This window comes from Heterodontus francisci, chromosome 6 (assembly GCF_036365525.1).
Source record: "Heterodontus francisci isolate sHetFra1 chromosome 6, sHetFra1.hap1, whole genome shotgun sequence".
NCBI classification, from domain to species: domain Eukaryota; kingdom Metazoa; phylum Chordata; class Chondrichthyes; order Heterodontiformes; family Heterodontidae; genus Heterodontus; species Heterodontus francisci.
In genome coordinates, this window is record NC_090376.1 from 27,092,639 (window position 1) to 27,108,611 (window position 15,973).

Consider the following 15,973-nt stretch of genomic DNA (forward strand, 5'->3'; position numbering starts at 1 on the left):
AAGGACCAAAATAGCCTGGGGTAACTCATTGCTGCCAACATCACTCCCTTCTTGCCCTGTGAAAATTTCCAAAATAGCTAGGTTTTGTTAGGATCTCAGAGCATTGCAGTTGAAATGAGGACCGTATGATGTAGAAAACCATATGCATGATACTTTGTGGTGCAGTATACTTGGGCTATATTCTGCTGATTTAAACTTGTCACATTTCTGGTTAGGTTGGTGATAAAGACCAACGTTCTTAAAGCTACATATGGAAACTGGAGGTTTGCTCACCTAGCTTCATCTCCCAGCATTCATGCTCCACTAGAAGCAAAAATTAATCATGGGGCTGGAAACAGACTAAAAAAATCTGATTTCTCCACACAAATTTGGAATTGCCATGAGGATGGTAGACCAGTCTACAGGTTAACTGCATTGTGTATAACTTTTAAAAGTGAGATCAAAAATCTTGCCCTGCAAATTCTTAAGCTTAAAGCTATTATTGCGAATTATCCTGGTATATTACTTTTTAAAAATGCAAGTGCCCAAAAAATGCCTTTTTAAGTAAGGTATTAAAAATGGGTACATTCATTGTTGTTAGCATAGTATCTTTATAAGTGTTTCAACAGATAATTAGATTTGAATTCTGCTTGGGACTGTCTTTTAACCCTGTTCCAATTAGTATTCTTCCTCATTTGTTTTGATCTGACTCAATATCAATATCAATCTCCATATACAATCATGTGCTGTCTTCCATACCTTTAAGAAATTAATGCCCATATTTTCCCGAATTTGGTCAGTTTATTTTTCTTTTTCTGGAGAGAAGAACTGGGGATGTGGGTATTGATTTTTTTTTAATTCTATTGCCTATTTGCTTTTGTAATTCCAAGTTTTGTAAGAGAGGTGCTTGATGGCCGGCATAGACACAATGGGCCGAAGGGCCTGTTTCTGTGCTGTATAACTCTATTTTGAGTTTTCAATAAATTTTACTGAATTTCAAAAGTTACCAATGTAACGTTAACTGGATTTTATATTTTTGTGCTTCTGTTTGTCCAGCATGGGGTAGTTAGGTTTTAGTTGAAACATTGATGCTAAGCCGAGTTGCAAGATCTGCATTTAACATTGTGATCAATACCTGTCATATCATGTGACTTTCATAAATGTGTAGCCTTGTTTGCTGAAAAGCTGTCCTGATGAAAGTATCCAAGCTTAATTCTTCCAGATGTCTCATCATGGAAAGGCTTCTGGGTCTTCCAGAATTTTGTAACACTCCAGTTCTGATTACAAGATTGCTTGACTGAGCTCTTCAGTGATCTGGCAACACTTGACAAATCAAATACCTTCAACTTTGGGTTTAAGAAAGTTTCATCCTACAAGTCAAGTGTATCAGATGAGGTGGTAAGTGAGGAAATGCCTTGTTGCTGCTTCTACCTCCATCTCTTACACCCCAGCAATGATTTATTACTGACCTCACTGTTACAACCTCTAGTTTCTACTTCATACTGTAAAGTAGGGATGTAAAGTAGGACTCCAGAAATAGGTTTTCAAAGTTGTAATATTACCTCAGGTGCTGTAGCATTGCTTGCACCATAAAAGTTGTGAATTGTCAGACCTGGGCAGAGTTACTGATTGGGTTAATACAGAAGTTGATGCTTCACCTCTCCTGTTTCTAATTTACATTAACTACCTGCCTGTTGACATCATTTGGTCTATTAATTTGGAAATGACACTAACATTTAGAGAGCAGTAGGGACAGATTTTCTGTACAATTAGGCTGGCAAATTAAGCCCAATACTGACAAAGTATTGTATATTGCATGTCTGATGAAAGTATGCAAAGGGTAGAATAGAGTTGGTATAGGTAAACATAGAGGGGGATCTGGGTGAAATAGTTATTTTCAAAACAGACTAATTGGCAAAGTGTTTTTAAAAAAAAAAATGTCAGTGTAGGAAAATATGTCAATAGAAATGAGGCTAAGTCTTCATATGGTGCTCATCAGAATAGAGAAATTTGATGTCTGACACCAGAGAGACGGCAGGTAAGGTGTGCCTGCTTCACAGTATGTAAAATATCAAATGTGTTGAAACCAGAGTATTACTTTCAATGTAAATCAGTTAGCAGGGCCAAAGACCATAAATTGGTGAAAAGTAATTTAAAAGCCGTATTACACTATCTTCAAAGGGTGACAGGTGTTTGAAGTCTGACATATATAGGGTGGGAGATCCTGGACTGGAGAGAAATAATCTTTTGTCACCCCTTGACTGTGCTTAGCTTGGGTGTGGGATTGAGTTCATTGATTTGCCTTTATCTTGGCAAATGCACAAATTATTACTGATGGAGGCACTTTTATCTGGCACTGGCAACTCGCTGGCCCAATCCTTTTCACTTAAAATTGCTTTAAGTTTTCTTCACTTGAAATCATTGGGTTGGGGTTTTAACTGCTTCAAATTCTTACATTGAAAGGAAATAGTGATGAATGTAGGACACCAAACTGTTGTGTTGAGAGTGCACAATGTAGATTGTTTGAGTTCTTTTAGAAACGAAGCTTTACTTATGCCCATTATTAAGCAGGGATGAGAAAATCTGACCCCTTAGAATGCTATTAATAGAATTTTATAGAACAGACAGGCTATTTGGCTGGCTCACTGTAGAAGCCATCCACATAGTCCCTTTTCCATGCCCCCTCTCATTTTTCTTTATATAATTTCAAATGTTTATTCTTGTCCCCTTTAAAACCTGTAATAGATTTTGCCCCCAGCGTTATTTTCGTAGGGTATTCTTTATACTGAAGCTGTATGGGGCGGGAGGGGTGGTGGGGAGACATTTTTTGTAACCTTCCCCTTGGTGGTGATAAATCTATCCCCACAGAGTAGAGATTCACTGACCAGTGGAAATAGCTCTTATTTATATCGTAACACACCATGATTTTGAACATCGTCAGATCACTTCTTGACCTTGAAAAATATCATCTGACAGTGCTGGATAAACTATGTCTTAACGGGTCGATACCCCAACTATTTTCCCTTATGGTATAATGAGCAGCATACTGTTTTGTATGTGGAAATTGAAATGCAATCAAAGGAGGAGAATGAAGGTGAGTGATTTAACATTTTGCTAAGTTTAGTTTTCATTGGAGAAAGGATTCAAAATATATAATTACAAAGGAGATGGAAACTAGAAGCATGTTTTCAATAATTCGTGACTTTTTAAAAATAAATATTTCTAGCGGGGCTGGAGGTAGTTCTGGGGTTTGTGAATAGGATTGAATTCTGTTCCTTGAGGGTGTCAGTTTAGTAAGACCATTTGGAAGATGTCTCTGCCTAACAGTGTGACCTAAAATGGAACTTTGTTTTTCACACCTGCCAGCTACATCTGTCTGCTTTGCCTAGTGACCAGTCCAAATGGATTGCACTGCTACTGAAACATATTTAATTGAAAGTATTGCCATAGAGGAGTGCAATGAAGGTTCACCAGACTGATCCCTGGGATGGTGGGATTATCCTATGAAGAGAGATTGAGGAGACCAGGCCGATATTCTCTAGAGTTAGGTGATCTCATTGAAGCATACAAAATTCTTACAGGGCTCGACAGGGCAGATGCAGGAAGGATGTTTCCCCTGGCTGGGGTGTTCTATAACCAGGGGACACAGTCTCAGATTACGAAGTAGGCCATTTAGGACTGAGATGAGGAGGAATTTCTTCACTCAGAGGGTGGTGAATCTTTGGAGTTCTCTACCCCAGAGGGCTGTGGAGACTCAGTCTTTTGAGTATATTCTCAAGACAGAGATCAGTAGATTTCTAGATATTAAAATATCAAGGGATATGGGGGTAATGCAGAAAAATGGGGTTGAGGCAGATCATCAGCCATGATCTGATTGAATGGCAGAGCATGCTCAAAGGGCCGAATGGCCTAGTCCTGTTCCTATTTCCTATGTTCCTATCCACTGTCCTATTTAGAGTGTCTTCTGGGCCCGTCCATTTTTCTTGCAAGGAGATGTTTATTCCATTTATTTGTGGTTTATGTTTGGTGAAGGTCAGTTTGCATCTCCTGCAAAGTGAAACATTTATGTTGCTTTGACAGTGTTTTGAAGGGATTCTACAATATGTATTGCTATTACTGTTTAATTTTATATTCATTTCTCCTCTATTCTCCTATGTTAGCAACAGTTTATTGGTGTAGCAGTTTAACGCATCAATTGTTCATGTAACAATGTGCAAGTTCGCGCCAGTAATTCTTCATGCAAGTTGCTTGTTGACATTTGGTCTCTTTCCCTAGCTACTTTCCACAGAAAGGAATATCTGGGATTTTTCTAGGCCACTTCAGTTGATTACGATGGTCAGGTGCAACAGATAGCAATGTTAAAGAATAGGAAAGAGGAATTAATTATAGTCACTAGTTTGAATGTCTTTTAATAAGTTTTCTGCTTTGTATGTCTACGTTTGGATGCCTTTAAGAAAAAAAACAACTTTTTATGTGTTTATACTATTTGGGTCAACTTACATCTAACACATTCTTTTTTTTTAAAAACAAAAGATGTAAATTCCTTCCAACAAACCACAAAATGGATCGATGATGTCCGAACAGAGAGGGGAAGTGATGTTATCATTATGCTAGTGGGAAATAAGACAGACCTTGCAGATAAAAGGTAAGATCTTTTTTGCTAAATTCAGTAATGCCAGTTGCAAAATCTCCATTGCTAGGAAGTGATCATTCATCTTTCACATATCCCACACTTAAAAGTTTTCATCAACTTTTTGTACTTCTTTGTGTGAAAATTATTCTGGTAATTACCCATAAGTGTTTAAACCCAAGCAGCCTTCATCTTTATGCTTGATTGGTGACCTATTGGTCTGCGTACCTCTTGTAAGTGGCAGATTCTCTAATTTGTTTACAGACCTATAGTTACACAATAAATTCATATCATTTCGCAGATGTTAATTTCAAAATACTGGATCACTTGATGTTTACCCTATTAGTTTCTGAATCTTATTTCTATATCCTTTCAACCCCCTTCATTTCATCCACCTATCCAGTCTAATATTGAATGTTGATATAGGCTGGAAATTCCTCATAGCCTTTCTACTCCATCAGCTCCAGAAGTATAGTGGAAACCCTGCACACACATTAAATTGCGTTTCTGTCTAACCTCCAGCAAAGTAACTGTGAGCAGTTACGTGGAGCAGCTCTGAGGAGCTTCCTAGCCTTAGTTTCTGCTTCAACCACTAAGTCTGAAAGTGTATTCCGTAGCCTTTCTACTACAAACAAATTTCTTCTATGCTTTTGTTGTAAACCTCCTGTATCTATAGCCACTCAATTACTGGAAACTGTCTACTACCTAGTATCCAATTCTTTCATAATTTTAAATTCAGTCATATTGCCCCATAATCTACATTTTGCTAACCATTATTTAAGTCAGTCTTTATAGTTTCTCCTGTTAATCTGTTAATTGTGTATCAATTGTTTAATTATATGCAGGTAGAGGGTGTTAATTGGGGTCTGTCTTGACCACTTATAAGCAGACATTTACTAAGATTAGTAGAGGGTTTTGAATGAGGAGTTATTTGTTTGTAATCCTTTTACTGTGCACAATAAATGGGAAACCGAGGAAAGACAGGTTCCAGCATCATTCTTCCACAACAAGCTTTCCGGAATTTAACATCGACCAGGCACCATCCTCCTATTGAATCTTTCTTTCACCCGCTTTAAAGCTTCAGTGTCCTTCCTATAATGGGGAGTCCATTACTGCACATCATACTCTGATAATATTAAGGTTTTATATGGGATCATCATTACCTCTTGGCTTTTATATGCCTCTTCAAAAATTACCCAAAGTTCCACATACTTCAGGGATACTAGAATTTTTAAGCATATTTGGACTGTGAACATTAATCCTCATTCAAATTATCAATGGAGGGCAACTTATACTGGCTGATCGGCTCAAGAGTCCAAATTTTGGCTGTCGTCAAAGATGTTGACTTGGCAGTAGGGGTGACGGCCAAGTTGGAGCTTTTGATGTGAATGATTGTGCTGGGGTATTCGGGTACATGAATATTAACTACAAACCCTGATTTCTGTGACTGGGGTGAAGGGAGGAGTTATAGTATCTGGGGGCAGTGTTAGCAATCAATCATTTTGAAATTATCTGACTGAGTGTCTGGTCACTAAGTCAAAGTAAGAATACAATTCTAAACATGATCTCTTAACAATGAATTGAATGTTTATTAGGTTACGACCTGGTGAGAAAGGGGTCTAGGGGTTCCCTCTCAGCCTTTGCATGGTTGAAACATAACTGGGTTTAATTTTTAAAAACACCGTGTTTTTAGTTCCCCCTCTGAATCCTTGTTCACTGCTTTCCAATTGTAAGTTAAATAAATCAATCAGATAGGTTTTCTTAGATTTAAACAAGAAAGGTGAAAGTTTATTAACCTTAAACTCTAATTCGGTTAACGACTATAAGTACGCAACATGACCATGCCAGCATGCATACGCAATAAACACACACGCAGAAAAAGTAGAAGGAATAAAGGGGGAAAGTTTGAGACAATAGCTGGGTTGTAATTACAGTCCTTTGAGTTTGATGTGGAGTCTTTTGTTGCTGGTAAGTCCTCCACGCAAGATCAGGTGGCAGGTTGTTCAACCTTGCCCGTCTAAGAGCGAAGATCAAAGTACGGAAAGTCCTCATCAGGGAACTTCTCTTTGCTGATGATGCTGCATTAACATCTCACACTGAAGAGTGTCTGCAGAATCTCATCGACAGGTTTGCGGCTGCCTGCAACGAATTTGGCCTAACCATCAGCCTCAAGAAAACGAACATCATGGGACTGGACGTCAGAAATGCTCCATCCATCAATATCGGCGACCACGCTCTGGAAGTGGTTCAAGAGTTCACCTACCTAGGCTCAACTATCACCAATAATCTGTCTCTAGATGCAGAAATCAACAAACGCATGGGAAAGGCTTCCACTGCTATGTCCAGACTGGCCAAGAGAGTGTGGGAAAATGGCGCACTGACACGGAACACAAAAGTCCGAGTGTATCAAGCCTGTGTCCTCAGTACCTTGCTCTATGGCAGCGAGACCTGGACAACGTATGTCAGCCAAGAGCGACGTCTCAATTCATTCCATCTTCACTGCTTCCGGAGAATCCTTGGCATCAGGTGGCAGGACCGTATCTCCAACACAGAAGTCCTCGAGGCGGCCAACATCCCCAGCTTATACACCCTACTGAGTCAGCTGCGCTTGAGATGGCTTGGCCATGTGAGTCGCATGGAAGGTGGCAGGATCCCCAAGGACACATTATACAGCGAGCTCGCCACTGGTATCCGACCCACCGGCCGTCCATGTCTCTTCTTTAAAGACGTCTGCAAACGCGACATGAAGTCCTGTGACATTGATCACAAGTCGTGGGAGTCAGTTGCCAGCGTTTGCCAGAGCTGGCGGGCAGCCATAAAGGCGGGGCTAAAGTGTGGCGAGTCGAAGAGACTTGGCAGTTGGCAGGAAAAAAGATAGAAGCACAAGGGGAGAGCCAACTGCGACATAGCCCTGACAACCAATTTTATCTGCAGCACCTGTGGAAGAGTCTGTCACTCTAGTATAGGCCTTTATAGCCACTCCAGGCGCTGCTGCACAAACCACTGACCACCTGCAGGCGCTTACGCATTGTCTCCCGAGACAAGGAGGCCAAAGAAGAAGAAGAACAAGTCTTGCCATTCGTTGGCGCCTAGTGCACGCTTTAACTTGTTTGGATGTAGGAGTCTTTTCTCTCTTGAGGTTTAAGTGACTTCACTGGGTCCGAAGTGAGAAAGCGAGAGAGAGCCAGCCAGGAGAGAGGCTATCTTGTTCCAGGTTCAGTTTCAATCTGCAGTCTGTCTTCAAACTGTCCTGTGTGTAGTTCAAAAAAGACTGGTTAGTCATGTGACCAGCTGGTTTAACCACTCCTGTGCTTGTGGATTCTCCATCTTGGCAGACACTGGAATGTGAGCTTTCTTACATCTTCAGTGTCTGGTGATCAAAATCCATTTGGGTTAATTGGACCAGGGAGTAGTTGCTTTGTCTCTCCAAGCACTGTCTGTTGGTATGCAAATGTCTGGTGATCTCTTTAAACAAGTCATTTCTTCACTCCGGCAACAGTTTTAAATTAATGTTCGTATGATGAAATTAATATGCCTCATTCTTGGCAGCTGGGGGTCTTCATGATGCCATGAAGCCTTTTTTGAGTAACTTTGACTAATTCAGCCAATGTTTTCATTTTTTGTGGAACTAAAACTTTGGACCATTGCATTACTCTGTTGATCACATCATAATCTGTTGATTACATCATAATGTAAATTAGCCCATAGCACTGGCTATCTTAAGCATGTTTCTTGAAATTATGTAAATATTTTTCTGATGAAGTCAATGTGTGTTCCTAAAGTTCATTTTGAGATAGCTGCATGAGGATTCTACAATTAAATTCTAATTCGGCACTTGGTGTGTTGCTTTCTTGACTCCTTCCAGACCCACCATGCAACTGTATCACTGCCTCCAATCCCATTTCCAGTTAACCCTTGCATCATGATAGTTTCAGTCAAAGTAACAAATTGCCATTGGCCAGAGCTTTAATGTCTTGCCTTGTCCTCCTTAACTCTACTGCTTTCAACATTGTTAACCATTTCAGTCTATTCTATTGCCTTCCTAATGCATCACCTCTCTTGTGGGTCCATTTAATGTCCTAATACAATTACTAGAAAGAAAAACTGATGACGTTGTTAGTTATACTTGCGACTGCTACCTTTAACTCTTTTGCTGAATTTTATAATTATAATTTTATAATGACTAGCAATGGTCAGCACTAAGATTTGTTGGAGCAATTTTGAAATTGTACATTTTTCCTAAAAGATGCAATATAATCTGAAAAAAAAATTCACAATTGCTGCCGCAGCACTTAGTACTTTGAAAATCATGAGTTGCTGTTGCATTGGTGGTCACCAAGCAGTATGGCATTTTAAAAGCTTGCTATGATCTGAAACCTCAAGATGCCTGTTGATGTGTATGCAAAGTACCTTTTGAAATGGTTTTATACAATTTAATGCAACTTTCTACAAACAGAATTCCACCACCATTAGAAGTTAATGACTGAAGTCCAGACGACCCCTTTTGGAGCTCACATTTTCTTGTGACTGCATCCGTAAATGTTAGTTGTATACGTAAAAATATGCCTTTTAACAGCTTATGCTATTAGTTACCTCTACATTAGAAAAATAAAATACTGCTTACAATTCTGTAGTACATTTAACCTGCAGGAAGCTGTCTCAATTATTTAACATTAAAGAGAAAATGAATAGCATTAAGTACTAGAAGGATACGTCAATAAGTCATGCATGGGTACTCAACTAATCTTTAACCTTTTATAACAGTATTGTCATTTATAAAATTATTCCATAAGTGTAACAATTTATTCAGTTCTTTACTGTGCTGCAGACTAAAATTGATGAAGGATGTATAGTCCTTGTCTGAAAATATCCTTGGAGAATTGCCTACTCATCCTTTTGTCTTGTAACATTGGCAGAAAAGCATCTAGTCACCTAATTTAAGATATAGGATCCATTACTGTTCTAACATCATACACCTGCATATTGTCAATTCTAGAAAAATTAGACTTACCCCTTTGTTAAAGATCTTTTGTTCAAAGAACCATTCACTTTTATGTGGAGATTTCTTGTTTTTGGTCAGAAACTTGTTAACTTCTGCCATTTGCATAAAATTGTATACAGTGATATTCTCAATAGCATATACTGTCAGCTGAAATTCTATAATTTTGACTTTTAGCAGAAATAAGACATGCATTGCTTTTTTAATGCTGCTTTCTATGTGTCTGATCATTTACTTTGAAGCTATAATATAAGGTTGCAGTGGTCTATAATTGGAAAAGTTTGTCTTTTGTTTGGGGCATCACTTGACAACAGGCTTTACATACAGGTCCCTGATACCTAAAGTTCATGTACAATATTTGATTTCTCTCATTTTCTCTTGCCCATTTCCACCCCTTAATTTGCTTTAAAATTCATTGTAAATTGTTTAATCTGCTGCAGGCAAGTTGCAATTGAGGAAGGGGAAAGAAAAGCCAAAGAACTGAATGTCATGTTTATTGAAACTAGTGCTAAAGCTGGCTACAATGTAAAACAGGTGAGTGAGCAATAAGAGTATGCTGCAGGATTTGCTTGTTTCTGTGGCTACAGTAGAAAACAAAAGCAGCTTTTATATTGGTGGAGTGTTTGGGTCAGGGGTTCCTGAAGTGTGGTTTTCATGCAGCCAGAGGCAACTCCCATTGTGAGTCTACAATTCGCTAAAGATAGCATCCAGAAAAAGCAGTTCTTCATTCATCTTTCTTGATTCTAGCCGTAACAAATTTGACAAGTGGGGATTTTTACCAACTGTGCAAGATCAACGCTTTGGGACCTGGCATTGCGGAACACCTGTTGACTCGAATATAAAAGCAGCTGAAGACTGGTGACTGTTTCATACAATCATCAGATCACATTAATTATTAGATTTATGCAAAAAGCATTTTGAGGTCCCCACCCACTTCTGTACAACAAACCAGGGGAAATCCTGTTTTTGTACTTCAGCTAGTACTTCCTGGTGAATATTTCATGCACAAGCAACAATGAAGATCCAGATGGAGTTTTTCATTTTGCTGCACTGCAGAATTTTTTAAAATTTATATCTGTCAAATGTAGCCCATACACCAAGCAAAGACTGCAGTGTTGAAATATATGTGTGCTTTGTTTTAAAGTTTGTGTTTCTGTTCTGTGTCTTGCCACCTGTCCAGGCAAATAACAACAGAGGATGGTGAACAGAAAGCCAAAGACCTGAATGTTCTGTTTATTGAAACCATTGCAAAGATAGGCTACAATGTCAAGCAGGTAGAACTTGCTGTATTCGTGGTGTGCCTTTTGTAATGGTGTTTGGTCATCTTGCCTTCTGCCAAATTGTTCATGGTTCAACGTGAAGAAATAAAAACTTTGTGCTTATTTTGTTATTTTTGGACTTAAATCCTAACTACATGGTGGTTGAGACAGGTGTCCAGTGCTCTTTCTGGAAACCTGCTAGAATTTCAGGGACTTGCATAATTTACTGAGATTGCTATTTAATGAATTTGCTTAAAACACAAATTATCCTCAGGTATTTTGGCCCCAAACACTGCTGACCTGTTTCAGATTGGATGCTTTTATAACTCTTTCAGAATTTCACTTTTGGATATTTGTTTAAATGTTTGACAGTCAATCATTTTGTAACATATTTTCAATAAATTGCAGTTTCTTTGCTTTAAGCACCAAATTTCAGGACGGCACCTCGTATGTTACACTTGATGCTTGTTCTCTGAACTTTGGCTTTACAATTCTAAATCAATTAAACAAGCCTACAATTAATGAAAATTCTACTTTTTTGATCCTATCTTGTTTTATCGGACTAATGCATTAAAACCTCTAACTCCCAAGAGTTATTTGTAGAATCTGCCTTTCCTTTAAGTTGCACTTTTTTCTTCCATAGTACAGTATTTGCAGTTTTATTAGATTGTAGTTCGTTGCTTCTGGCCAGAGCCACCATATGACAAATCCATTTCTACTGGGGAATTCTTAGTGCTCAGTTATTTTCTTGCACTATGACATGCTGTCTGTTTACTTGTGTGCTGCTAAATCAAGAGAAGGGTACTAATTTTCTGTGCTGCAGAAATTTTAGGATGGATCTTGGGTAAACAAAGCAAGTTCAGGTTATGCTATATAATTTTTTTAAAGTTGTTTTTGTTGAAACATTGTGTGGCATTCACTGTTGCTATTGCTTTTCATACTGGGGTTTTGATAGTGTAAGAAGCCAAAGCTGAACTGGTCTGGTTACTTCACATAAATTGGAAATGTTTTAAAGTTTTCACTGGTTTTGATGATTTTTGCCTGATGTTTAACCAAGCTAAAATGAGGATCTTTCAGTGTAAGTGCAGCAAGGGAAAAGAACACCTAGTTGGATGTGCAAAAATTTGAAGACCATATCCCTAATGTTGTTCCTTTTCCTCCTTGTGTGCTTTTTTTTTGCCTTCCGACAATGGGTGAGAGGGAGGGAGGTTACTATTTGATTTGTGAAGTTTGAATTTCGCAGAATGAAGACTGTGGTACAAATCCTTTGGCAAGCTGAAGGTTCCACAATTTGTCTCTGCCTTGCACACAGACTTGCATTGTACTAACTCTATTAGGATGTGGAGATTTAAATCCTGGTGCAAAAGGACTGAAAATTGAAATGGGGAAATTACACCTGTTTTTTTTTTGGATCAATTAGCAGCTGTATTGAACCCAAGAGGCTAGTTCGATAGAATTCTGTTTCTATCTTTTGACTAATCACTTGACAAAATGGCTACTAGAGAGTGGGTTACTGCTGTGTTGGCCCTTTTCTTCCCTCAGGACAGTCTGGCAGAAGCTATAGTTCATCATGTAGTTGTAGATGTTTACCTGATATTTCTTTTATGTGGAGCATAACTGACTGGATCAGCCTTTTCCTTGTGTATTTTTTAAAGGAACCCATGCAGTTGATTCTCAAATATGCTTTCCGAGTAGTTTTTTCAGAAGTGCATTAATTGAATATATTAATCAATTAATATGGTCATTTTGGATTTAAATTGATATTTTGTAAAGAGAATTTTCCTTTATTGTATGAATTTAAAGCTATGGTGGAAGTGAGTAATTTTTATAGCTATATTTGCATTGTTTTGAATGAAGTGCTTCAGCACAGACTAGTGTACAATGCAATTAAATTATACATGTAAATCTGGCATATTCAAACAGTTTGGATAAATTAAAAACCTGAGTGCTAACATTTGAAATAGAAACAATGCTGGAACTGCACAGTAAATTGATCATTGAAAGAGAAAGATGGATTAATATTTGGATGTGATCAATTGTTTTCTCAGATTCTGATCGGTCTGCTGTATGCTTTCTCTTTTTAATTTCAGTTTGGACAAATGGTGTTCAGGTAGTTCATTTACTCAAAGGTTCTTGCTTCCAGTAAATATAATTTTTACTTGCATTTAAGTCGATCTGAATTGAGAGATTTCTGAAGAGGTTTACAATTTTGACACTGACACTTTGTTTCAAATAGTGCAGTGACATTTGGCAGTCACCATAAGTAAATTTGAAGTGCTGCTGCAACTTTCAAAATATAAACATACTGTACTAAATTGAAGGTAATTATAATACAACTGCTTAGGGGCACTATAGCATAAATATGTAAAATTTATACTTCTGTATCACTGAATCTTTTATGCACGAATGATGAAATCTGTCTTTTGGAAGGAAAAGTTCAAGGTGGTATTATAGCATTTGCAGGAACTGGGTCCAGGATACTTTTGCATTAGGTTGCTGGTCTGCCTTGGGTCAGCATTTGATTATTTCTTAGTCTACAACAATTATATGTTTGCTTTATAATACTTGACTCTTCGGATCTCTCTAGTTTCTCTGAGCCAACTATCAGCAGACCTTGAGTTTACGAGGTAGAATGTGCTTCATTGTGGATCAAAATTTTCACTACACAACGCTGCATGTGTTCTCTACTTCTGGACAACACAAATTTAATGCTGCCATTATTAGACAGCAGAATTCAGAATCGGCCCTACATACTAGGATGGGAGTTGATGGCACCAAGTATTCCACGGTCTCTGCCATTCGGGATAGAGTGAAGATTTAGAATGTGCAGAAATTTGGAGAGTGGACATAATTGAAACACTTTCTAGCATATAATTCAAAGTGCATATTGTGTGATTGGTTCTTAAGCTTTTCAAAGGATAGGGCCAAAGCAAATTTATGAGGATTTGGACTTTACTTGGCACCCGAGTGAAGTGCATAAACAATGCAGCATGTCACAGTGGATGGCCTTACCGATGACCAGGTCCAGCCTTAAAAATAGTTGTTCGACAGAAAGTGGATTTGAATTATCTTCAAGTAGACAAAAATAGGACAACCTTTCAAAACTGAGGGTTGCTAAATCAGGTCAACAGAATGATTAGCTTTTAACAGTTTGTTGATCTCCTGGAATGGGAAGTCTTTCTATATCTTCTATCAGTTTCTTACACCCAGGGTCAAAGAGTAATGTTAGCCATTTTGGTGATCTGTTCCTGACCAAGAAAACTTGCTTTCTTTGAGCTACTTCATTGTGAGCATTGCAGCACCCTTCTAGTTCCCATACGGACAGGTACGGAAGCAATACAGAATTTACTGCAGATCATTTTGTAACGAGATTCAAGCTTACAAGTAGTCTTGTTGTAGAGTGCCAACTCTTTAAGTGTGGTTACTCAGAAACACATCTCAAACCTTCAGAACCAATGTTTACTTAAACAGGACAGTACACACATTTGGAAGGCTGTATCTCTGTCCCTCCAGTTTCTGGTCTGTCTTTTGAAAGAATTGTGTCCAAGAGTCTGATTCAATCATCTGCCCTGATAGGAAATTCAATTCAGTGTCCAGCAGTGCCCAAGTTTTAGGAAACGTGGTGGGTATGTTGAGGCCATTTGACAGTTAGTGTTGCCTTTGGATTGCAATTTTGCATTAAACATGCCTAAGCCTATTTCATTTAAACCCTTGACTTTGTAATCTAAATTTCTTGCATTTAAGATCGTGCTTTGATCTTCTTTGAACCAATAAGGTCAATGATCTGTATGGGGCACTTGGTTAGAGTCCTAAAACCATATTTCAATGTTGACATGGTACCCACATTTTATCTACAACTCCATACCTCTGCACATTTAAGGAAATTATCATTTTTTGTATAAAGTGTTGGTGTTCAGAAAGGAACAAGACCACGTTCTTAATTCCATGTAATTAGTTTTGATAGGAAAAGGAATTTACTAAACCCATTACTAAGCAGCCAAGAGTGAATTAGGTTTTAATGCATCTCTTTATGCAGTCATTAGTCAAGAGCCAGCAGAGGATAAAAATAGCTATGTTACTGTCATCTGTATGAGGAGGGGTTTTTCTCAGTGCTCATCTACTTTGAGTAACAAGTGATTTTGTTAATTTTCAGTGTCTAATGAATCAAGGCAGATGCTTTGTGGCTGTGCTCAAGTTATCCTCACCATTTAGACCATTAGAGTTGCCCCCTTCAGTTTTGCATTATGCTTTGGTAGCAAGTGTGCTAAAGACTGAACCCTAAGGCTGGCGATATTCCTTCATATTAGAGTTCAGTGCCTCAGTCAGTGTTTTATGCTTCAGTATTGGTTCCATCCACTGCATGTTGAAATAGTCTGCTAAATGTAGATGTTTTCCTCAACTTGTATAGCAAGTATCTTGTTGATGAATACCCCTGCGTATAGCCAATCATTTTGTTCTATTTAAAAATATATATCCTCTAGTTATTTTGTTTGTTTTCTCTTGATCAGGAAAATTCAAGCTTCCTTCACTTTGAGTCAGTTTGATTTCTGCAAGTAAAGCTAGCTGTATACAATCTTATGCGTATGGTTAAAGGGTCAAACTGTTCAACAGTTGAGTGGGGAGTATGGTAGTCTCTGCAGCTGTTGCTTGAGTTTTAGTCATAGAGTTATACACCACAGAAACAGGCCCTTCAGCCCATCATGTCCGTGCCAGCCATCAAGCACTTATCTATTCTAAACCCCTTTTCCAGACTTGGCCCACAACCTTGTATGCTATGGCTTTTAAAGTGCTCATCTAAATACCACTTAAATGTTGTGAGGGTTCCTGCCTCTACCACCCCTTCAGGCAGTGTGTTCCAGATTCCAACCACCCTCTGGGTGAAAAAAATCTTTCCTCATCCCCTCTAAACCTCCTGCCCCTTAGCTTAAATCTGTGCCCTCTGCTAAGGGAAAAAGTTTCTTCCTGTCTATGCCCCTCAAAATTTTGTATACCTCAATCAGGTCCCCCTCCGCCTTCTCTGCTCCAAGGAAATCAACCTTAGCCTATCCCAGTCTCTCTTCATAGCTGAAATGCTCCAGCCCAGGCAACATCCTGGTGAATCTCCTC

The 15,973-nt window shown here is 38.5% G+C and overlaps 1 protein-coding gene across 2 annotated transcripts in view; it reads left to right on the forward strand.

Annotated features, from left to right (window-relative positions):
* rab6a (RAB6A, member RAS oncogene family) overlaps positions 1-15,973 on the forward strand; it is a 112,999-nt gene that overhangs the window by 88,823 nt on the left and 8,203 nt on the right. For both annotated transcript variants that reach the window (XM_068033373.1, XM_068033374.1), the window contains exons 5-6: positions 4,513-4,624; positions 10,049-10,142. In XM_068033373.1, coding sequence (XP_067889474.1) covers positions 4,513-4,624; positions 10,049-10,142 — 206 coding nt within the window. The remainder of the gene's footprint in view (positions 1-4,512; positions 4,625-10,048; positions 10,143-15,973) is intronic.